Genomic DNA, 25,892 nt, shown 5'->3' with positions numbered 1-25,892 from the left:
TCTTTTTTTAGCTGTTTCAGCAGAAGCAGGCCAAGTGCTGACCTGAATGCACATGGAGATTGAGCTACCCTCTTACCACTCAAGGTGTTCCTTCTAAATCAAGTTGGAGTCACATTGATAGGTGGGACCAAGGTATTTGCATTACCAATTCATGTTTAAAGATTTGAACTGGGATCTTTCACAGTGGGTTAATCTGTAAGGGCTAAATCCAGTTCCTCAGCACCAGGTCTGAGTGAATGGGTTTTTGAGAAAGAGGGCAGACAAACGGGGTAGGAGGAACAAAACCTTCCCATGTAATCTGGAAGCAGAGGGTGAGAAGCATCTACCTAGCTGATTCATCGCTGTTACTATTACAACTCATGAGTTGTTTTACTACTTGTGGTCAATTGCACCAGCAGTGCTGGTGGCCAGTGGACTCAGGTAATGTGCTGACTTGTAGGGTACAGTCAACAACCCCTCAGAGTAAAACTATGCACAGATCTGCAGTAGAGTTTGGCTCCACATTGCAGGGGACTGCTGCATCTCCCCTTTGCAGTCCTTGCCTTTCCCAGCCTCCATTTGTGTCATGCTTTGTCTGCATTTTGGGCCTTCTCTGGCTGGCACAAGATTCCAAGGAGCCCAGAGGTTTTGCTCTCTTTCACTGGTTTTCAAACTTTTAAGGCTTCATTCCTCTTTCCAAATAATAGTCTATCGCGTACCCCCTTCTGAGATAGGGTCATAATTATACCTATGATTAGATTGCCAAGTCTTACACACAGTGAACGCATTTTTTTTAGTATGTGTGAGAGAGAGAGTTCACTGTTTTTCTGAGCAATAATATTTAACAGATTCATTCCCAATCTTCTAAAAATAAGGAATAAAAACAAATATTTGACCTTATAAAACACAAATTATTGTTGGACTTTCCACCCAGGGCCCAGAAAAAACCACAGTTCCTGGTGTACCTCCACTTTGGATTTAACTGGTTCATATTTGCTTGAGCTTGAAACCTTTACATCCAACTGTCTAATGTGAATGGAATAGTATAGCAGTAACTGATTCATGGATGCTGAAATATTAGGATGGAATAATTTGTGGGAATGCAGTTATGGTTATAAGTGGGATTTTAAAATGATCTCAGCAGCAAATTTTGTTACAAATTCTGCTGCATTTTTTAAAAAAAATCTGGTTTTGCAAATACCATTTTCAATAATGTGTTAGTGGTGAGAGAAGGGACGTGAGAACTGGCCAAAGAAAAGGAATGTTGATTTTCATCAGTCTTTTGTTTCTCCCTCAATAAGTTGCAAGTGTCAGCTTGCTATATTGGAACTAAAACCAAGAGAGAGATACCATGCTGCATGAGAAAGAAAATAAGGATCTTTGTTATAGTATGTACAGTATGCTTCTACAAGACAAAAACATTAATGAATCCAGTTCTGTCCTTTTAGTATCCCTTTAGTTCTGAATGATTATTAATATTTTAATTTATCCGTTTGAACTATTGCAATAATAGGGATTAAATGTAACACCTGTCGCTGAAGTTTAAATGAAATGGTGAGACTTTGCACTGCGGGTAATATCTCTTTCTCTACCCTGGAGTTCTCCATGTGAACTGCACTTTTCAGCACCAGAGTGGTAGGTTACCACATGACACTTTATTCCATGCAAACTGATGAGACTTCTATCTATCGTATTTAGAGCCCTGCATGGATACAAAATTTGTATCTGCATCCGATCCACAAAAATGGTCCACAGATATAAAGCAGATAGGTATCAAACTGCTGCACATTGCCATACTGTCTAATCTTTTCCTACGTAAAACAGAATGCCAGTAGCAAAGTTCTCAGTGGGCTTCATGGAGTCTCTGGTTCATCTTTTCTGGCCTATAGAAAGCGCTGGTTAAACTAGGCATTTTTTGGGGTAGGGAGTGGTTGGATAAGATATGGAGGCATTCAAATATATGAATATTGCTAGTTATGGCTGGAAAAGCTGTATCAAGTAGTTTCTGCAGCATTTCCTAAAGGCAGTCAGACTGCTGAATTCATTTGACTCTCCTCTGGAAGCTTATTACACATACATTTCCTCTCAGCTGAGAGTGCTTTTTTGCTGGATCTTTTGTGCTTCATTCTGGTAGGAACATATTGAATCTGATGCAGTTTTTCGAACTTATTCTTGCTATGAGCAGTCTGCAGACGGGGGAGTTTATTTTCCTGCATGTTTTTATGGTAGTAAAATTTGAAATAATTAGGAGGGGAAGTAGACTGGTTGTTTAAATGTTTAAATGATTACTACAAAATGAAGAGGATGCATTCCTTGATTGTGAACAAATGAGGAGAAATGTTTGAACAGGTGGCTTTGATCTTTGCTGAAGGATCAGAGTCTGTGGGAAAGTACAAATTACCTTTTTGTATAAAAGGCAAGTTATTCCCCACACACTGGCAAGATTTGTGCTTTTGCACTTTGAACTTATCTTTCACTGAGCCAGGAAAGGTGGGCCTGTTGTAATAGTAGCACACAGTGTCTCTGAGAGAGAAGAGACCATTTCAGAATGTTGCATTGTGCATAATTGCTCTAGATCATATCCATATACATGGTTATACAGGCTGTAAAGCCACTCTTGGGTTCTAAAAGTGGATTGGAGGGGTGGGGAAGGGAGATTTAAGTGACAAATTCCAGATTTTTCTATGGCCAGTATAGCTGGGCTCTTTGTTAATCGTCAGTATTGGTTGGTTGTGCTGAGGAGTGGTATGGTTGGTCCCCCAAGGACTGAGCAGATGGTTTAGTTTAGATCAGGTTTTTGCTATCAGAATCCTTTCTGTAAATAACAACACATTTGGTTAGTTCTCATGCCCATGGCAAGAGAGTCAATCTTTCTCAATGCTAAGCTTTGATGTAAAACTCACTGATGCTTCTTAATAGGTTTTTGGAACTCCAGGGGTTACATAAGATATCTATCATATTTTGGTGTTCGAGAGAGAAGAGAAAACATCCTGTGATTACATTAACTCTCTTGGCATGTGTATAATGTGAACATAGCCTCATGCCTGCCTGTTGTTGGGATGTTTCACAAAATACAGCACAACTTTGTGTTTGTCACATCTAAGGAGCCTTTCTTTCTGTCATATAAGAGTATTTAGATGACTTTTCAGTCTCAAACACGTAGACACATGCTACTACTGTACTATACTTTAAAAAAAAAAAGTTAAAATTGTTGAGTATGGGAAAGGCTTTTGAAATGAAGATGCCTGTTGTGTGATGTCTGCATAACTTACCCTAAAAATTTACCTTTCCAATGGCACAGAGTGGTCTATGTGGGTCAGTTTGTCAGTGGCTATTAATTAAATGAATCATGGTTTGTCTCTCTAGAATTGACTGCATTGAACTGGATGCTATGAACACTTCATCACTATCTCAAGAATGTCACTGGAGCAGTGTATATTAACAGGGTTGCCATGGACATTTTGATTGTTTTGGATTTTTGCCAGCACACTATAAATAATTGAAGACTATGGACTTAACTGTTAAGACAGGACTGGTGAAAATTAAGGTGACAGACTTTTGTTAATTGTAACTTAATTTGTTTGACTGAAGAATGGAAAGATGGGTTGTGCATAAATTTCCTTCTATTTATTTCTTTTCATAGTTGCACAGTTGGAATTGCCTAAGTAATTGTATCTCTTGTGGCCTATCAGCTTTGTAGTCCTAAGAGCTGGCAGGGTTTAAAAAAAACCCCATGTATTGCTTTCCATTATTTTGATTGTCGTAGTGCCTGTAATGTACTAGGTCCCTTCCAAACACAAGTAGATGCAATTGTTGCACTACCCACTGTCCTGCTAAGAGCTGTGATTCTGGCTTTAAACAATAATTGTAAATACTTTTTGAAGGTGAATATTTTTACAGAATTGTAAAAGTTAAAATTACAGCCTTATATCTTGCAGATTTTTATTGTATTTTACCTGTGAATTCTATTAGTTTTTTTTTTTAATTTAAATAATGTTGTAAGCAAAATATTGGTGTATGTTGTAGGAGTTAAAGAGAATGTAAACCTTTATTTAAACTTTGTTTCTGTAGTGCTTTTCTGGCGCTGTCTTTATTGTTGCTATTTGGGGCCTTGCAGTTATTTTTAGCTTATTTTATACTGCTTCATATCCAAGAAAGAGCTGGGCTTTACCATGGTCCCACTCCTCTGTGTGTTTTTAGCCACTCTGATGGTGACATGTCAGCATCAGAGCAGCTATATAGTGAAATCTAAATTGCGGTCTGCTCTGCACAAGGCAGATGGGAAATTACAACTTTAAAAAAATATTCATCTAAAATAATAAATTAAAGTTATAATTAGTATTCTGCACTTTTCAAGCTAGCCCACAATTAATTAGCAGTTATAGTGTGGCTTTGGTGGAGAGAGACTGATATTTGGAGTGACTGAGAAGCCTGATATAGGCTGAATTACATTATACCTAAAGGAGATTTAAAAATAAGCACTGCAAGCAATAAGTAAACTTATGCGTGGTATTGATACTTATATGTATTTTTCTCCCTCTTTCACCTGGGGAAAAGCCAACTACTGTGTGTGTTTCCTATCATTTTTAGTGGGGGAGGGTGTAGAGGGAAATAGTTTCTTAATGATTTGATCAGAAAAATGTCTGTTGCTAATTCTTGAAATGCAGTTGACACACCTTTTAATACCAAAAGGGAAAACTTAATGTGTGTTTTGGAAATGTCTTATACACAGAATAGGGAATGGTTTGCTGACGTGAAGACATTGAGATTTAAATAATAGATGGCATAGTAGCATCTCTAATGGTATGAAACCGAATCTGTAGCATTAGAATGATGTGCGGACTCTTTGTTCTAATCTGTATTTTAAGTCTGATGTCCTAGTATAGTGTGCTTTGTTACAGAATTATAAAATGCAAAACATCGCTTAAGGTGGGGGCTTCTTTCAAGTTTTTTATAATAAATACCTATGGTTGCACTGGATGAAAATGCTAAATCTTATATGTTCTACAAGATTCAGCTATTTTAGGCAGCTGATGCCATATTTTTGTTGCATTGAGGAAATAGTTCTACTACAATGAAAAATACATTTAGATCTTCATCATCATAAGCACCACTTGTGTGTTTCTGGCACAAGCCTTTATGAATCCCCAACACAACATGGACATCACATTTCCATTAGCATGTGAAGTTATGTATTGGTTTCCAAAAAGAATATTGTGCTTTTTTCTTTCTTGAAAGGCAGATGATAATTTTTTCAATGAGTTGGTAGTGCTGTCTGAGAAACTTGGCACTGTCAGTGAAAATTTTGCAGCCAATATATTTTTCATTAGTTCTTGGTACTTGGGAATTCATGCTTCTAAATGCCAAGGGGACTAATGTGGTCAAAATTAAAGCTACAATCTCTTCTGCTTTATATTAAATCCAAATTTTAGCTTTGCGATTGACAGTTTCTACCAGAGGCTTAAGTAAAGGTTCTCACTGGCTTTTATTATTTCCTCCACAAATATATTAATTGTATTTTTTTCAACCTGTGTTTTCATGGAAGCATCATAGGTCATGGGATTGTGAAATTAGTCATTTTATTTAAAAACTGGCTTCACATGGAGAAGTAGCTCAGCTTGATTATAGATATGCATCTAAGCTCTAAAGAAGACCTGGGGGAAAACTGTTGACATTTGATTGTGAAGGAGAAATCCGATGTTTCATGCCAGTTAGGGATGCTCTGAAGAACCCAGAAAGAAATCAATTAGTGGTCAAAACCCACTTATTGGTGGGTTCTTACCCTCTGTATCCATTCTCCTGTGCAGAAAGGATAATGTGTAAGTGTATTGCACATAAGATAGCATGAAGCCAGTTAATCAGAAGTCAGTGCATCAGAAACCTATGTGTAAATTTCTGAACCCAAATATTTCTGACACTGCTGAAGTCTGCTCCCAATCAGTTTCTCTTCCACAACCATTCAGGACCCTTTTAAAGTTGCGTATAACTAAAACAAACATCATGTTTTCTTAGGCACAATAACAGTGATTTAATCTCAAAATGTTGCTGCCTGCTAAGAAGCTGAGTTTTACTAGTGATGCCCTATGTCATGAGTAACTATCCTGTGCACCAGGAATGCATAGAGAGCATACAAGTTGATTCAGAAACAGGGTGAAAGGATTGATTCATCAACTAAATATTGCAACCTTAATTAATGTCACACATTCTTTAAAGGAACACCTGTCCTCAGTATCCCTCATATTATTAGTGTATTTAATTTTAATTATTGAATGCCAAAGATATGCACAAAGCATAGGGGAAGACATCATCTTTTTCCCAAGCAGCTTACATGTTAAATTGGATAAACAGTACAATTCAGATGGTTTAATTGATAGAATAACCAGCAGATGGTTTTATCTCAGTGGTTTTCTGTCTTTGCACACACCATTGATGCATGATGGGGTGAGATGATATAAAGGTGTTATTCAGCTTGAATTTGAGATAACTTGCAAGTGGCAGAAGCCATGAGGTCATCTGAAATAAGTGTCTATGCTGCAATCCACCATCATGTATTCCGACTTGTCATGCTTTTTTCAGAAAAAGTTTTTAAAAAGTTTTAGAGAGTTTAAAAATATAGATATATTTTTCATGTCTTTCTCTCTGTAAACCGTGTGCCTTTAATAGCATGAGTCAACTATACAAACTTCAGCAAGAGAGAAAGATGTTAGCAAATACATTTTAGAAACCTCTTAAAATTATCTAACAGCATATCTGTATGTCGTGATTTTTAAGGTAAATTATCTTGCAACGTACCAACATTAGACTCCTGAAAGGAGAGAATCCATGCTTTCTGTAAACTAATTTCTGGCCTTTGAAGTTGTCACTCCTCCAAAACTGCAGATTGCCTACCTTGGGCTCAGACTGGGGTAATTTATGGTAATTTTAAAGCCCAGACACATCTTCTATGTCTGAGTAGATGGCTTCCATCTTTTTATTATTTAGGGAGCTCTGTAAAGGTGACCCCCTGCATACCAGTCTCAGTGGGCTGGAGCTGCTTGATAAAGGAGCAGTTGCTATTTTCTGCACCCCCAAAGAGGTGAAAATAAACATTGCCAGCTCCAGCTCTGCTTTTTATTGGCTGGGTCTGTGGAAAGCCTTGCCCTTTAGTCCTGAGCCTAATGTGTGTGTTTGCGAGGGGGAGAGGGTTGGGGTGCTGTCCCAGAAGCGCAATCAAATATGAACGACTGTCAAAACCAAATAATTAAGTTCTTAGCAAAACCAAACCCTAAACTAGGCTACTTCTGTAGATCTCTAATTTATATTCACCTTCACCCTGAAGGATCCCAGAGTTCTTTATAAAACTGCCATGCTGCTGATTCTGTGATGGAGGGTAGTAATGAAAGCCCTACATAACACATTATCATGGAGTGTAAAGAGGGAAATTTTTTGTTGAGTGATGCCATTCTGGGTTTTTAATATCTGCATGGAAAAAAGGGAAACTGATGTTGTTTTCTAAGATCTCACCTGAAAGAGGAAGGCAATTGGAGTTGTTATAAAAGGCAGTTCTTAACATTTGCCTAAACTGTGAGGAAGAGAGATACCATGTATTCATTGAGCATATCACTGAGGGCTGCTAACAGTGATTTTGTAAGTATAATTCTGGACGATCAATAAGGAATGAACCAATTCATGCAGGTCCGAAGATTTTGCGCAATCTGGATTATTTTGTGGGAAAAGATGAGTAATAAAATATACATCTTTGAGAAATGGATTGTATTAGCTGTATGGGAGCAAAACCACTGGTTTCTAGTATGTAGATTGCAGATTTGCTTTTTTTCCCTCCCCTTAACACTGATGTAAAATCTGGAGGGAAATTCCCAAATCTGAACGTAATAGATCTGTTTGAATTTGTAATTAAAATTAGTTTATCTCCCACAACGAGCCATAGATTTTTTTACAGTTTTTAAAGTCAATATCAATATCTGCATGTTTAATCTTTCAATCCAAAACTTTTTTGGAGTTTAAAATTGTACAAACATTTTACAGGGATAAAGCAGGATGCAACAATGAGATTAAATTTGAAGTTTCCTGGGTCAAGTGACTTTTTCCTATTTGGCATCTTCTCAGTCCCAGATTGACAAACCTGTTTAGTTATTTCCTAATTTTAAGCATCCTAATGTTTTTTACATTATTCTTAAAGTGTAATTCTGTTCATTAAATGCAAGTACCACTTTTGAATACCTGTTTTTGAAATTAAAAACCAGTGGGAAGGGTTATGGAGACGGTGCCAAGAATTCATTGTTGTATTTAACAAAGAAACCATTTTTTAAAAATTGCAAGACAAGAAATAAAGTACCTGGCCTACCTTAATCTCAGAAGAAATATCATCATGACACTACAGTTTTGGATTATCGTATGTGTTTTTGACCTATGCATACTTTCAACACCCTCTAAAAAATGTTTTCATGAGTGTGTAGTCAGGGTATTAGATTGGGCATTAGTGTCTTATTATGGTGCTTTCAGTGGGGAATTAGAATGTGAATATACACATGACAGAGAAAAAAGGCCTGTGGCACCAAACAAGTAAAAGGTTGTTATGGAAACGTGCTCCTCCTCCTTTGATTTATTACTGTGAACAAAGTTCAGAAAATAGCTTTTTCTTAACTCTTTCGTTGTATAAATTCTATACATAGTAATGTTAATGTTTTAGAGGCTTCATTGTATAATATTGTGGAGCTGTATATCAGTTCTTTCTAACAGCTAGGAGTTTTTTATTTTTATATCACAGTATTTAAAAAAAGAAAGGGGGAGGAGGGGAAAGAACCCTGTCATTCTTTAATTCAAAGGGTGTGCCTAATAGCAACTAAAACCTGAAATAAATTATGGCATGGCAGATTATAATCTGTTTTGGTAGTAGCGCATGTCACATACCTTCTTGGGAAGTGTTTTTCCCTTGAGTGGCACACAATTTGTCAGGTGTTACGTAGAAGGCTTTTTGTTTAATGAACAATTTGTAACTTTTTTTTAAACAAGGTACTGGGAGGTCATGAGATTTGGTATGAGTACTCCATGTATAGCCTACTGGTTGTACTAAAACTTTTAAGAGAGGTGAGTGTTTTGCTATGACACACAGCCAGCTCCATTTACAGTGACTGGTTGCTTTTTGTTACTTAAGAAGGTATCCAGGAATGTCACGCCTTTTGCTTTAAATAGACTGTGATTTATAGCAGGGAACATACCCTGAAAGCATGACACTTTTTCAGAAAGTGAGTCGTAATTGTGTTTTGAAGAGCTTCAACATTCTAGTGCAATATGAATTATAACCAAGCGTCTTAGCTTTCTCTATTTCTGCAGCCATACGAAATATGTTGCAAAATTGCTGGGCTATAGTGGAATCCTTGATTGCAGAATGGTCTGAAAATGGATAAGAAATAGGGAAGGCATTGCCAGCTTTATTTCAGACTGCCTCTGGCACTTTATAAGTGAGCAGGTTTCTCTTCTTCTGGCATATTCTCAGTACTAGCAGTGCAGCGCCTAGCTGAGACAAGAGATGCAGCTCTGTTAATAGAAGGATACGGTGCATGCACATGCTCCTGGAGCGTCATCCTCCTCCGATCTTATGGGTGAGGAACCACATAAACACATACACAAACAAACTCTCCTGCAACTCCCAAAGGCAGGTGGACTTCAATCTCCACACAAGTGTCCTTGGCTCACTGAATGTGCATTGTGCGCAGGGCATTGTGTCTAGGGGTGTCTAGCCAAAGAGTTCCAGATTGTTGTTTCTTTTATTTTTTAAAATATCCCCCCACCAAAAAAAACCCCACCACCGCAATCCTATCATCACATAGGAATTTTCTTTAAAAAAAGTCATTAAGAAAAGGTTAAGGTTGTGCAGTTAAGTACTCAAATATCAAGAAATGTCAAAGATAAGGCTACACTCTCAGCCTTAACTCTGATCCCTTGTTTATTTGCATTATGAAAGAGTCAGCACATGATCACAATACTCTCAAATTCAATACTGTATAATGAATTTTCCCTCTGAAAATTTCTAGAGGTACATGTAGTAATATGTGCAAGGAATGCCTCGCCTCATTCACTAGGGACAATTTTATGGGACAAGCCCTGTTGTAGTGTATGTGCAAAAGGGGCAGAGTTAAGGTTGCGCATATGACCTTAACATTGACATTTCTTGTATTTTGAATGCTTGATGGTGCAACCTTAACACATCTTAATGTAGTATGTGTGCCCAGAAGGGAAGTTGGTAGTTTTATGGAATTATTTAGTTGAATTCTATTGATTCCCTCTGAAGCACCTGCCATTGGCCACTGTTGGAAGACAGGATACTGGGCTAGATGGATCATTGGTATGGCCATTCTTATGAAATATTCATTATTCTTATCTTTGAGTTCTTCAGAGTTTCTTTCAATGCAGCATTCTAAGCTTTTTTTTTTTGGTATTTAAATATTTCGGTTTCTTTGTTTCTTTAAGGGAAAAATATAAACTTCGTGAGCTGGAAATGAGTTTTATAGTTACAACAATGGAACTTGGGCGGCTTCCCTCCTTTCTCCCCACCTCCCCAGGCATGCACACAGACATACACACAGGGTTCTGTTAATTCTGAATATCCACATATGGAAACATTTTATGTCCTTTCTAAACATTCACAAAAATCGATTGCAGTTTTCTACTTTCATCACTGAAACATAACATTGAATTACAGAGGTCTTGAATATAACACCCTTCTTTTGATGAAAGACTGTACATTTCTCTGTCTGTGACTTGATGGACAGTATTTGACATCTCCATGTCACAGACAGAGAAGCTTTGCAAAGTTATTCAGTTACAAACTCCAGAAAAACCACTTGTTCCCAGGGAGGTACTTGGTTATCAGCTGAAAAATCAGTGTATTTGATTTGAATGAATATTTTGTTTTAATTAATGACAGATGATATGTCTTACTTTAACTCCTGGAAAAAGTAAGGGAGTTAATTTGTCGGCTTTTCCTAGGCAATTTATTCTTTTCCTCATAATTCATTGAATACATAACTGACATTAAATTACTTAACAGAAAAATACATGATCAAGCACATCTGTAAAAATACACTTTCAGTTGGAGCAATATTTAATAGGGGTATGGTTCAGTTTCTCCCCCTTCTTCACAGGTTAAACAGGGCTGTGGGCAAGAACCTCTGCAGACACTGAAGGAGAGCATCCACCCCTAATATGTGGATGGAGCATGGGACATGGAGATCTAGAGCCTCTTGTATCCACCATTATAATTTCATTGTCTCTGCTTGTCAGCTGTCCTTATGTGGGGGTTCCTAGCCACTAGGTCTTTACTTCACTGTTCCTGGCTCCCAGGCTCTCCTCAGTGCTGCTCTTGTCATTGCACATTCAGAGCTGATGTGTAGCTGCCTTCTCAAAATGCAAAAGGATATAGAGGCTTCCTTGTGAATCTGCTCTGCCGCCTCCTGTCATGCAACTATATACCATCAAAATTCCGTGGCTCACAGCCCTTTCTACCTTGAATGCACATACACCAAAAGTGCTATAGCATTCAAGTTATGTTAAGTAGATATGTGATACTTAAAAAAATCAAAGGGACTTGCACAGATGAAGCATCCCATTGCTCCTCATGGAAATCAAATCTGAAAATGAAAAGTACCTATTGAGGCACAGCTGGTTTAATCTTTCTTTAGGAAGCTTTCACAAAGTGTATTAATGTCAGAGGAATTATTATCTCCAGTTCTACATTTGTGGAGAAAAACTATATAGAAGTATTGGTGTGCATAAATAATGAATTTATATAACATATTATGTATCTTTCCAAGTAAATTGTTCAAAAGTCTGAAACTGTAATAATTCATTTGGCAAGAAATGGGCTTTTGCCAGAATCAGTCTGTGAACATTAGAGCTTAGAAAGCATAGTTGGTATTCTTGTGAAAAGCTAAATGTTGTATGTGTTGTGCACATGCAGTTTTCTGGGAGATCTGCTATATTATCCCTAAATGGTGCTCAAAACAATTTTCAAACCAAGGCTGTTGAGCTATGTTTCTGGCAGTGTGGATGGTGAAACAGAATTCTGTGTCTGACTTGTCTGAGCCTACACTGACAAAGTAAACAAGAAGTCTTTTATTGCTCTGTTAACATCCATGTAGTTAGGACCAGTTCATACTGTGGTTTTGTATCAAAATGAAAATATGGTACAAAAGGTTATTGCTAGCATTTTTTCCCCTCCTGCCCAATATCACCTAAATTAAATTGTTCTTTCCTTCCACTAGTTGCCACTCTTCATTTAGAAATAAATACCACTCACATTGATTGTAAATAATACGTAAGAAAATCAGATTTTTATAAGAAATCATTTAAAAAGTTTCTAATTACTGTGATATTATGCCATCTACTAATTTTTGTTGTTACTGTAAAAATCTAAAATTACGGAAATGGTGAAATTAAAACAGCCCTTGAATGTGTTTATATAGGGGTTTCAGTGTAGGTGAGGTCAGATTTGATCCTACATAGTATTCATCCACAAAAACTATAATAAATGAATGTTACAGTTGCAAAGTCAAATACTCAGATTAGGAAACGTGAGAATTAAGGTTGGCCGGTCATATTGTATATGCATTGTGAAACTGTTTACATAATCATACATTTAATAATGGAGGTAGTGCTTGTTCCTGAGTAGTCCCACTAGTGTCATCCCCCAGTGTTTGTACGATGTGGCCCTGAGGACTCTATTCAGCAAAAAAAGAAAAACCAAACATTTTTGGTGAATTTCTGATAAGAAGCCTTTTGAGGGGCCTTCACAGAAATTAATCCTGATTCTGTGCTGCTTCATAATGTAGACTACTAGATGAGCCAACGCATGTCTGACTGGTGTATAGAGCATCAAGCCCTCATGTGCATGTATGGAAAGTGACCCAAATTTATGACATCAACTACAGTTAAGTTAGCATGCTCTGTAAGAATTTGGATATTGACATTCCAGGAAAAGCTCTCAGAGGCTATCTGGCAAAATCCCGGTATCCTGAAAGTTGTGCATCCTTTAAATGTTTTTTCACTGCTCTGATAGCAGGCATTCAATTAACAGAGACACATTTGAACCCAGTGGGGATAATTCTTATGTATTTTAAAGATTATCGGTCTACCAAACATCACTGTGTAAAGAGTGGGGCTACGTTTATATTGACGGTGGCAAAATCGCCACTGCCAGATCGATCTTTCTGGATTGATTGAGCGGTCAGTGAGACCCGCTTAATCAATCAGGAAGTCAACTGAGTAAGTCCACCCCCTCAAGTAGCGTAGCGCAGTGCGAACAGCACGCAGAAGGGAAGCAGAGCAGTCAATGTCAGTTACACAAACTACTCTGTGTAGTTTGTGTAACTCCCGTTGACTGCCGCCGAATCATGCGGTAAGTGTGAACCAGCCCTGGGAATGTTATGGATTTTTTTTTTTTTTAACAAATACATTGCACATGTGACTTCATGAAGGAAGACTATGTCAACTGAGATGGTTAGACTATGGTTTCCACATTTTCTACATTTCCAATTTCCACATTTGTACTTTTAAATTATTTTCCTTAACATTTTTTTTTCATTCGTTGGTAACAATTTATACCCTTTGATTTGCAAGTAAATATAGCTTAACGCTTAATTTGGTGCTGCTTTTTGCTAACCAGGAGGATACACTGTATTTATACACATTTATTTAAGCAATTACGTCCCTTCATGTTTTATCAGAGTGTGATTAATTTTTACTTGCTATTTGTGCCAAGCCCTATTTGGATGGAAATTTAAATTTAATTAAAATGTACACAATAGCATTTTATTTTTAAAAATTAAATAAAACTAATTAAGTATGCTGGATACATAAGAAGAAAAGCTTACCAAAACATGTTTTGCATTTAAAACTAATTTATGAAACAAAGGAAGTATTATCTATAGTTAGTGAATTAAACTGACTGTTTCTGGTAACTGTTTTTCAAAATTTTAGAACTAGTAGATCTCGTCCTCTCACACCTAGTTTTTATTCATAGATTGTAAGAGGAAAACCGGCTTTTCTACGTTTTCAACTCTCAGTTGGTTTCTTAACTTTGAATGAACTAGTCCTTGAACTGAACTAGTTGAAATGAAAAAAAATATTCTCTTTGCACCTTCAGAAGAGGTTACTGCTGTCAAAAGCTGGTTCAACAAACTCTGGTTTCTTGTGTTTAGCCAGTGACTTCCATCAGTTCAGTGGTCTGACTTTCTTTAAACCTTGGTAGCAGATTTGTATTGCTTGAATATTATTTTGATTTGATTTAAGTGATTTTAATAAATTATAAAAAGTTTAGGCTTCATTGGAAGTTGTCAGTTTCAAATTTATTTTTAAATAGGTTTAGTTTTTAAAAATAAACCAGTTATTTTTATTTAATTTAAATTAAATAAACAGATTTTTTATTAATTTTTTTTTTAAATAATTGATTTTTGTGCATCCTGGGGGAGTCTCCTGCTGATGAATATAAGTGGTGTGGGAAAGCAGCAAGTTGAAATAGCTGATTAGTTACCTCTCATGTCCAGGGTCCTGAGATAGTCTTTAGTTTATCCTGTTATTCCACCAAGATAACAATTGCCTTTCTGCTAATGTAGCAAGGAGGAAAAAGAACAAGTATTATTAAAAAGTTCCTAAGCTAAATACAATGAATAAACCAGTTGAAGTCGTGTAAAATACTAATGCTATGCCCCATTCAAATATACTTGTTCTGTCCTCTACTCAGATTTTGTATGTATACTGAAATGAAGTTAGAAAAATCCACAAAGCACTCTAAAATGTGCAGTGTTCTCACTCTGACCTTTTGGTTACAATGTAAGGAAAATAAATCTTTCAGAAATAAATACGTTATCTGTACTTCTCTGGATGTGGTTTTTAAAGATACTGGAAGCTACTGTAAGGGTTTGAAGCCATAACTCTAGGACATGTTAAACATTGTATGCAGTTAGGTGTGGCACATTGATACAGAGCTTTTCTATTCCTGTTGGAGTAGCGGAGCTCTCTAAACATAGATTGCCCTGAAAAACTAGAGTTAACAATCACTACTTGGTCGAAATGGACATTTCTTCGAAATGCGTTCTCATTTATTCGTTAGGGACATAGTGAAGTCCCTGGTTTGGCTGGTCAGATTGTTAGGCATTTTCAGAAACGCACTATTCTCATCAGTGTACATGACTTCACAGAGTCTGTTGATAAAACAGATATAAACTGAGGGCTTGGATGCAAAGGTAGCCGCACCCTTCCCTTCCCTTCCCTTCCTTTTCCTCTCCTAGAGTGTCTCAAACATCCAGTGAGAAGACAGGGTTCTCTGTGCCATAGAAGAGGCCATGGATCTGGTCACCAGACCACACTGATCTTTCTGTTTGTGTGGTGACTCTGTGGCAGCTCAGAAGCACAGGCACGGTGGCTCCAAAAGAGCCATCAAGGTTTCCTCTGGCTACACTTGACCCTAAGATCCCCCACCTTTAAGAAGGTGATGCTCAGCGTGAAAAAATAATGTAGCCTTTCCTCAGGGAAATCTGTTTGATCTATTTGTGGGAGGGAGTATGTGTTCCCTTTTGGCCTACTCCCTTCTAATGGAAACTTGCCTACTGCTTGCCCCCAGCATGCCCAGTACCGTCCCATGGCCTGCACATCCTGACCAAATGGAATGGGAGGGGGAGTGATGCCACTGGAGGAATGAGATCCATGTGTGGATTTCTGGGGGCACAATCTTCACTGGAACCTTCTGTCTTATGTTCGGAATGGGCAACAGCCTGGCTGTATGTTCAAGTATTCCAAAGTGTAAAAGAAAATATAGTGACTTTTAAGGCAATTATCACACTAGATGCTTACATGACACACCTCTGTGTGTGATTTCCTTTAGATCCTGGACAGTTTTGGATGCTATGTATTTTGTGGTCTGTGGCCTGATAATCCAAGGAGCTGAACAGTATTGAATACCCACTGACTTGATTGGGAGCTGGGACAGGTCAGCACCTTGCAGAATCAGGCTGTCGGTCCACAAAGTTATTCAGGAAAAAAGAATTAAAGTAACCAAGCTGTAGCAAAGCACTGGTCATACGCGTTCAAATAACTTGTCCCTCTTTGGTCTTCAGTATACGTTTTGCTGTGTGGAGCCAGCGGCACACTGGAAATAGGAATCAGGGATGTTAGGGAGCAAAATTTTGTGGGTCCCTTCAGATTGTGATGTTGGCTTTGTAAACCCAGTCCTCTTCTATATATAGTGGAATTTACAGCTGTGTTTCAGTAGGCTTCGTACACAGATCCATTTATGTTTAAATTGTTATGCTGCTCTGCTCTTAGCTGCACACTTACAGCTTTCATGTTTGACATTTGACACTGATTCTGGTCACTGATTTAATGCTTTGTTCTTCAAAATAATTTTTCCTTTATTTCTTTTTTTAAGTTTAGTCCATTTAGCTAATATGGATGAACTGCTATGCTGTGAGGACTCTAGTATCAAAGAAAATTTTGAGTCCCTCATTTTAGCTATATTGACATCAAGGCAAAGCAAAATATGTGTTAAACAATCATTTTGTTTATATTTTGGTTAAATAACTAATGCAAAACAGTTACTTTCTTTAAAATCTTGTTATTTAATCCTGCACTTTGGCAAACCTTTTATGATAGTTAAAGCAACTTTACTGTACACTATTAGTGGCCAAGTTACTGTTGTTGTTGGGTTTCTGATTGCATTCCTTCTTATTATATTACCATTGAGCTTGAGACAAGGAATTTAATGTCCTTTTAGCAGCAACAGAGTAACTTCTAAAGCATTTCAGTGCTATATATATTACTTATTTTAACATTTTGCATTTAAAATGAAATATTTTGTGAGCAAAGACTAAATACTTTGATTGAATGAGGCAGAATGGACTAGTGGATTGAGAAGAAGCCCAAGTATTATGAAAACATGCTTTCGTATCCCGTCTCTGCAATAGATTTGCTATGTTGCCTTTGGCAAACTGCTTGTCTTATTTTCCAGATCTGTAAAATGGGGGTAATACTTTACAAATAAATTCTTCAGATTCCTATGAAGTCGTTTGACACGTGAAGTGCTGAATAGGTACTGCAGTAAATAATAATAATAATGCATGATATAATGCTAGCTTTCATTGCATCATGCTTAGATATTAGTCGGAATACATTAAATGCTTCTTGAGAAGATGAAGCAGATTATGATCTCAGTTATGCTTGTGTAAATCTTGGAATAATCCTATTGACTCCAATAGTTATGCTGCATTTACACTAGTATAACTGAGAGAAAAAACTTGCATCAAGCCTCTAATATCCCTATTGTCTAGTTTAAAAATAAATATTTAAAACCTTCCTAATGCTAAGATTGACTTGTGATTATTTTATGGTCAGATCTCAGCTAGTATTAATCGTTATGACTCCATCAAAGTCAATAAGGTATAGTCACTTACACCAGTTGAGGATTTGACCCATATTTTAGGGGTGATCACAGAAATTGGTGGAAGAATTTTAAAAAGCCCATCAAACTATTACATTGTTTGTGGAAGGATTTAGCATGTTAGGACATGAGGCACATCCAGGTTCCCAGTGTGAAACAACAAATAGAAGTTCAACAATAAGAACCTGGTGTGGGGAAAGACATGAGGGAAATAATTGTAGTGGGCAGTTTGAAAATTTTTTGGGGGGACAGGGAGTGGAGGAGAGAAAATGTTTGTACTTAGCTAGTAAACCAGTGAAGAAAAGGCTGAGACATAAGAAGATCCACGCATCTCCCATAATCCATGCAGAAGAAGCCTGTTTCTGATGGCTTTTTAGAAATTAAGAACTGGAGGACATTAAATGACATGAGGTTGGAAAAAGATCTTTAAAGTGCACAATCCTACAAGGTTCAGAGCACTCCTGTGAAAATGCTGAGAGCCCCCAGTTCCCATTGACTTTAGTTGGGAATTGAAGGCCTAGCACCTCGCAGCAATGTTCAACATTTCTAAGAATGGAGCCCTAACTGACAGCAGCAAAGGAAATGGAACAAGCTCAAGCAGTCTAGAGCCCAGATGTACTTAGAGACTTTCTAGTCATATTCTGTTGCTGTAGTTTCTTAGTTTTCATAGTAAGTACTGCACATAAGATAAGGAAATTAAGTACTGGCTATCTACCTCCCTATTTAGAGACCCCCTTTAATCAATAGAAGTACACACTGACCACTTGTGAAGCTTTGGGATTTGCTTTAGTGTGTTCTAACGTGAGACAAATCCTGTCCTAAAATATCTGGTTTAAGGGTTCAAGTGTCCATATAAATGGATGCCCAACTGCCAAGTGTCTTCAAACTTGTCAGTCTTGTTCAGTAACTCTTTTGTGATGAACTTGAGAGGAAATGTTTGCCAAAATGAAATGGTTGATTTAAGGTGTTTGTTCGTTCTGAGGAGCTCAGAACTACTACTTGAGCTAATCCCTGTTTGCTTTATACAAAACTCCCACAGAAGTCTGTGAGAATTTTATACGTTTAAACAGGGCATGATTTGGCCTCTACAATAGTAAATTCATATGAATTATATCAATTAACTGTATGGCTTATAAGGCATTTATGATGGTAAATAAGTGCTTAAAACTGTTCATATTAGCAGGAAAACATAGCATGAGCAAACTACCAGCACAAATATCAAGGCATTGTTCCTGCTTAATGCTTAATTGAAGCTTAATGAGCAGTTTAAAACAGAGAGAGACTCTTAACAAGAGCTGCCAAATTAAAGCAACAGGCATTTGAAGAGAGTCTTCCTTTCTCTATGGGAAGTAGGATTGACTGAAGCTCAATTTATTGTTCCTTGATCTAAGACAGTGGTTCTCAACCTGGTGTACACGTACACTTGGGGGTATGCAGAGATCTTGCAGGGAGGACATTTGCTCATCTAGATATTTGCCTAGTTTTACAACAGGCTACATAAAAAGCACGAGCGCAAACTAAAATTTCATACAGACAATGACATTAATGCTGGTCTATATATTATACACTGAAATGCAAGTACAATGTTTATATTCCAATTGATTTATTTTATAATTATATGGTAAAAATGAGAAAGTAAGCAATTTTTCAGTGACAGTGTGCTGTGACACTTGTATTTTTATGTTTGATTTTGTAGCAAATAGTTTTTAAGTGAGGTGAAACTTGGGGGTACACAAGACAAATCAGACTCCTGAAAGGGGTACAGTAGTCTGGAAAGATTGAGAACCACTAATCTAAGAAATAAATGAAGATTTATCTTCTAAATTGGTTTATTTAGCCCTTAGAAAAGAGGCAGCCTGACTTATACTAGAGAATTACACGTTGGATATTTGTTTTAACTACCAAAGATAAGGCAAAAGAATTAAATCCTCTTTCACGGTCTTTTCTGACTTTAGTTTAAGTGGGTTCAAAGTTTAATCAGAAAAGTTTCTTAGGTATAAACGAAACAGCAATACTTAAAGTCTTCTGCTAGTAAATAAAAGGCTAGACACACATTGGAATCAGTTTATGGTGAGCAGTTCTTGTGATTGATCAGAACTAATTTTTAATCCCCAAACCTCCTGTAAAATATTAAGTAAAAGGATTTGGTGAAGTAACTGGTTTACTGATAAGTTATAGTAAGCCGGATGCACAGAGGAAATCTGTTGGTCCAAATCTTGATTCATGGTATTCATTGCACTGTATTTAAGAATAGCCTGCAGCTCGATAGGTAAGTTGTGGATTTTTTTTTTTTTTTTAATAAGTGTGGTTTCCTTTCTCTTCTAAAACCTTCTACCGTAGATTTTTACCATTCCCTGAAAGGATTACCAACATAATTGGACTGACCACCTGATACATTTTAAAAATTAAATCAAATTTTTTGAAAGGATGACCTTCTAGTCCATATAGCCAAACATTTTTTCAGCAAGCCAAAATATAGTGGGAAGGAATGCCATAGTTCCTCATTTCCTGTATAAAATTAATCAGCAATATGCTAAGAGTTTCTGCCAGCTACAAAAATTGGACTGAGCAGAAATGGTTTCAAGTCACTGCCTGCAACTATCACGGTCAGGTCTTGGGCAGCCAGACCTAGTGGTGTCAGAGCCGAAGTCCACAGTCACAAGACAGGAGTCAAGAGTCAGTGGGGTCAGGATGCTGGGCGATCAGAAACAGGAGACAAACTTGAGTTCAGAACCACGCTTCAAGCCAGGTCAGGATACCAGGGGTCCAAGACAGGAGACGAACTGGAAATCGGAACCACAAGTCTGACACCAAGATTCAACTCTATTGGGATGCTAGGAAATCGAGCAGGATGGAGACCAGTTGTTCAGGCAGCTTCCTGTTCCTGCTGCTCGCTTAAGTAAGGTGAGCAGGCCAATTGGCTGCTCTGGGACTCTGCCAATAGGATCTCAGGGATGGAGCCTCACGCTGGGGCTGGGTCCTAGTTAAGTAGTTGTCAGCAAGCTGCCAGGGGAAGGGTTGGAGTGTGGTGACTCCTGTAAACCCTGCGGACTCAGGCTCAAGATCCGTGGATCATGACAGTAACCTAAAGTTGGTCCATGCTTTTAAATCTGAATGTTGTAGCATGTAACAAATAGTAGATGACACAACTTGGAAATTTGCCCTGCTTGATTAATACAATTCTGAAGGCTCCCAGAGACTCTTTAGGCAAACCACTGGTTGACATTGAATAATTCAGCATATGTAGTAGGAGACAGAACTGCAGCCTGATTTTCTTTCTTTGCCAGCCAGTACGCTTCTCTAAATCACATGGACAGTACTTAATATAATACAAATCAATAATAATCTGCATTCTCTCATCCTTTGAAAAGAGAGGGGCAGGGGTTAGAGGCTTTCCAGGGAGATTATGCTTCTTAGAATTGAAGATGGGTCATTACAGGCAGGAAAGACTGCTCCATCAATAGAGAGAGACTGTAAGGGAGACAACACTGAATACATTTTTTTAAAACCATATCCTTCAGCAGCTTTGTCAATAACTACAGTACTGTAGTTTAGATGCTTGCTACAGCGACAAAAAGGGTTTTTCCATCACTCTAGTAAAACCATTCCCTGGAGAGATGGTGGCTAGGTTGATGGAAGAATTCTTCTGTCAACCCAGCAGTGTCTATACTGGGGCTTAGGTTGGTTTAGCTATGTCTCTCAGGTGTGAATTTTTCATACTACTGAGTGACATAACTTAGGTCAACCTAAGTTTCAGGTTTCAGTATCTCCTTTCCGGGTTTGGCGTTAATGGTAAGCTAAATGGTATAGAGCAGGGGTGGCCAAACTTACTGACCCCCATGAAACCCCCTTCCCCACTGAGCAGAATCCTCTAGCCCCACCACCCTGTCACAGGCTCCCCTCCCCCCCCCCCCAGTCTGGTAGGTAGAGAATGGGGTTGTGTAGGGGGTTCTGTGAGCCGCCTATAAAAGAGCCGCATGTAGCTCACGAACCACAGTTTGGCCACCTCTGGCATAGGACATGTAGTATGTGCTCTATTTGGAGCAGGGTGGGAATTCTGCTTGCTAGCCAGGTCATTCAGCACATCAACTGGCAATTTAATTTAATTTTCATTTCAGTTTTGTAATTGACCTTTAAGTTGATGTGAAGTTTTCCAGTTATTGTTGCAGCTGTGCTATTGCACTTCCATTACTCCAAAGAGAAAGATTCAGTTCTCATGTTGTTTTCAAGTTTTCACTTCCTTTTCAGCCATATTGCTGAAAAGTGCAGTTACAACCCTATTAGTAGTACTCTTTCTGTTTTGGCTTTGTAAAAAAAATAACTTGACCAGCATTGCTTCTGCTGGAATATGACACGTTATGCCATATTTCTTTTACATTTATTGTGCAAGAAATACATGGACAATTGAGCCACTGGGATGAGAGTCGCACATCAGTTAAACTTTTCCTCCCCTACAGAGTCCCCAAATTTCTGAAATTGTCCCTAAATAATGTCCTCTTTTTTTATTTCTTTGGTTAAAAGCTTTATGAAATGACCCCATATCATGTCAAGTGAAGTTTGAAATGCTACAAGAGACAAACCATTAAGAGTTATATTTGGTGAAATTGGTAATATCTTCTCTTCCTTTGCAGGTTCTTTGAAGAACTTGAAGCAAAGCATCAGAACAACATCTTCATAGATGATATTAGTGATATTGTTGAAAAGCATACTGCATCAACATTTGACCCATACGTGAAATATTGTACTAATGAAGTCTACCAACAGCGAACACTTCAGAAGCTATTGTAAGAAATTATGCTTAAAACATACATTTTAAAACCATCCCCTTAACAGTAGCAATTAGGATTCCTTGAAGCAAAACATCTAGACTCCAATTCAGCAAATCACTTAAGCACATGCTTATTTTAAAGCACATGTTTAAATGCCACTGATGTAATTGAGGGTAAAAATATGCTTGGCTGTAGAGTCCAATCCTATTTGCAGTCATGTGCTAAATTTTCTCCATTGATAAGAACGGTTTTACCAGTTTCTTTATAGCAGTGCTTTTATACTTTTCCCTTTGTATTGTTCATGGCATTGTTTGTTGATTTTGTGTGTGTGTGTGTGTGTGTGCACTGTACCCATGTCTCCAAATATCAGTTATATTTGTATAATATGTCTAAATATAACTGTGTTGAACATAAAAGGATGAGATTCCCTCAAACTTCCCTTCCTCAAATTTACTAACATCACTGCTATTTGAAAAGAGAAATTCACTTTTCTAAATTAAAGCAATCTTTTTAAAAACTCTTTTTTCTCCAGAGCTACAAATCCAGCCTTCAAGGAAGTGCTGTCACGGATTGAGTCCCATGAAGACTGCAGGAATTTACCTATGATCTCTTTCCTCATTCTTCCAATGCAGAGGGTTACACGCCTTCCATTGCTGATGGATGTGAGAACAGAGATATTCTTTTTTCTGTTTATATTTGTGTCCTTGGAAATTAAGCAACCTTTCTTTTCTTAGTTACTGGCTCATCCCCACTGGACCTTGTTTATACTGGGCCCAGGCTGCATAAACTGGTCTCTCATCAACAAAAGGAAATTGTGAAGTGGGTGGTGGCATTTATTTGCACTTTCGGTGACCAAGCAACTGTGTAGAACTTCAAGTCCAACAATTGGGCGTCAAACTCTAATGACACTGTAGGTTGAAGTCCGGGTCAAGACACACTACCATAGAAGTCACACACAAACAGAATTGGGCCTAGAACCTGGACCTTCAGTTCAGAACATAGGCTTTCGGCCATATGGACTTCCTTTAGGACCAGATTGTGCACCCTGCTTTTTTCACAGGAATAGTCCTGTTGGGACTGTGCAAATTAAGGGGGTCACAATCTGATCCTTAGCTAATGATTCTAGTAATTGCTCTTGTGCCCTCAATGGGAAACATCATTTACATCCATAGCAAGTAACCAGCCTGTTATGCTGGGGTGTGTGGTTCCCCGCCAGCAGCAGTAATTGGGAGAGCCTACAGAGAGGGAGAGTGCTAGGAAGTGAAGGTGGAAATCTGATGAAGACATACATACTCATGAGGTCCGTGGCATTTGGTTTGGATGCCAGGATTGAATATGATCTGCACTGCTGCCGATGGTATGGATTAAAATCCAAACCTGGATTCTGGCTTTAGCAGGTCCCAGATCAGGACCTATGCTGATCAGTCTTCTCTATGATCATGAATATTATGATAACCGTGGAGATGTGTTCAATGCTTCACAGTGGTTGATTCTAGTCCTTTATGTGTCTAGAGTAGTTAGTTTAAACATCCTGGCACATGGCCATACTCGACTGTTCAATAAATCCCTGTGTTTATTAAAAACAAAACATCCATACTAACTCTTTAAATTCAGGACACCCCTTTTCTTCAGAAAGCAAAGCTTCTAACAAGCAGAATAGAATGGAAAAGTATGAAACTGTTTTTTTTTTCTAGGAGAGGTTCTAAGCTTTATGTTGAGAATTTTTCTTTATAGTGAGTTTTCATTGTTTCATTAAACTGTAATATAGGAAGTATTATTCTCTTATTATATTTAGATTGTGAAAACATAATTTCACCTGAAGAAAGGTTTCACATTAAAGGTCTTATAATATTTGTGTTACTCTAGCAAAAACATAATTTAGCCCCTTCATCATTAGTGACGTATTGATACAAGATGTTTATTTTGGGCGAACTTTATTTTCGTGACCAACTCATGAAAATAAACTCTAACAATATATAAACTGTCAGGTTTCATTCAGTGAACAAATTAGCCTCTTGTTACTTTGTGCTGTTTCTGTTGGATTCTACGGCTGTCTTGACTTTTTTGGCTTTTTGTTTTAATACCATTGCTAACCTCTTCTGCTGCATGCTCTTGGTTTACATAAAAATATGGCAAAATGAGCAACTGGTAATATATTCCACAGAGGGAACAGTCTGTTGTTATTACTGCATATGGCTAGCCAGCTTTCAGCAAAAGTTCTACAGTGCTTTGCACGTTAGTGACTGGATTATGTTTGCGCCCTTTACCCCTACTGCACGAGGGCTAAAGAGCTTCCCTGCCCTCCCCACTTTTCATGGTCTGTCTAAGGGCCAGAGACAATTGAAAGGGATCACAGGGACTGCTCTGTGCAGCACCTTTGGGAGGACATGGTGCTCTGAGCAAGCAGATCCATGGCTTATCCCATCCCTGTGCATCAGGCCATGGATGAACATGGGCATATAGGGGTAAAAGGTGCTGCTCCCTGAAGCACACATCAGTGGGTACACACCCCCGTGCGCACTGAGGAGCTGCGGTAGGTAGGAAAATGTGTTTCCGTATTGCCCCCAGGGCAGGGCTCTGCCCCTTCATGTTTAATTTTATTTATTGTATTGTAATTCTGTATTGATCTGACTTAGATGTAACAATCTGCAGTTTTCAGATCTCTGAACCGATTCATTTTTATTTCAGACCATCTGTCAGAAAACCCCTAAAGATTCACCAAAATATGAGGTCTGCAAACGAGCCTTAAAAGAAGTGAGCAAGGTATGCTTTTTTATTTAAAAAAAAAAAAAAAAAAAAAAAAACCCCCACCAAATCGTACACAGCTGACCAGCTTCTATTTTGACTCTTTTCTTCCTCAGTTGTGTGGTGTGCTTTGGCCAATTCAATATGCCAGTCTGAGGTCTGCTCACTTTTGGTTTTCCAAATGACTTTGGCCTTAGTAATAAATAGCCACTTATCTGATAAATTATTTGCCTCCTTCATTATTTGTCTTGATCATGCATTCCATAATGAAATTGGACAGCTGGGTTCTTTTCCCCTGTCGTTGCCCAAAAAAGGGAAAGTGGTACAACACAGGCAGCCTGGAAACGGCCATGGATTTAGAGATAGAAAACGAGCTTCTAAGAACATTTAAGGATTTTTTTTAAATGAAATTAAACCATTCCAGTCAATAAGAGCTGTGTTGAAAATCTCTTTTCAGCATGGGACAAATGCTTCTTCATTGAATTCACACAAAAATAGAGGAGCAGTCCATTCATGCATAATCATAAATTTTGCCGATAATTAATTCTGTGATAACCTCCAGTACGTTTCTTTTAAAGCTGATAACCGGGTTTCAGAATTTGATATTGGTGGCAACTCCCAACTTCACAATGAAAACCCTGTAAAATCACTGTTAGCATAGAAAGTTCTTTGAAATACAAAGAAAGATAGTTGGAAATGAAAATTTAGTAACTAGCTGCTGTGCCCTGAAATCTTAGAATTTGAGACCCTGCATGACAGAATTGAATATTATTAAATTTGATGGATTGGGCATCTCCCTATTAGAAATAAGGTTCTTTACATGTCAGGGCTAGACACTGCCTTAGGCCCTGGGCATTCCTGGCTCATTTAAATTATTTACGCATGGAAATTGTCAATTTTTCTTTTAAAGCGGAAGCATAATGAAGGATGAAAATGCCAACTTGCTTTATTCAGGAACAGTCACTGAC

At 37.9% G+C, this 25,892-nt stretch overlaps 1 protein-coding gene across 5 annotated transcripts in view; it reads left to right on the top strand.

Annotated features, from left to right (window-relative positions):
* The window catches only part of ARHGEF26 (Rho guanine nucleotide exchange factor 26), a 196,117-nt gene that overhangs the window by 112,605 nt on the left and 57,620 nt on the right, over nt 1-25,892 (top strand). For all 5 annotated transcript variants that reach the window (XM_067549912.1, XM_067549820.1, XM_067549986.1 and 2 more), the window contains exons 7-9: nt 22,042-22,194; nt 22,712-22,841; nt 24,868-24,942. In XM_067549912.1, the coding sequence (XP_067406013.1) occupies nt 22,042-22,194; nt 22,712-22,841; nt 24,868-24,942 (358 nt within the window). The remainder of the gene's footprint in view (nt 1-22,041; nt 22,195-22,711; nt 22,842-24,867; nt 24,943-25,892) is intronic.

The sequence above is a fragment of the Emydura macquarii genome, unplaced genomic scaffold (assembly GCF_026122565.2).
Source record: "Emydura macquarii macquarii isolate MOO-44397 ecotype Brisbane River unplaced genomic scaffold, CSIRO-AGI_Emac_v2 contig_18, whole genome shotgun sequence".
Taxonomy (NCBI): Eukaryota; Metazoa; Chordata; order Testudines; family Chelidae; genus Emydura; species Emydura macquarii.
The sequence above is the reverse complement of the archived record's forward strand: the minus strand, read 5'-3'. Positions and strand labels throughout refer to the sequence as shown.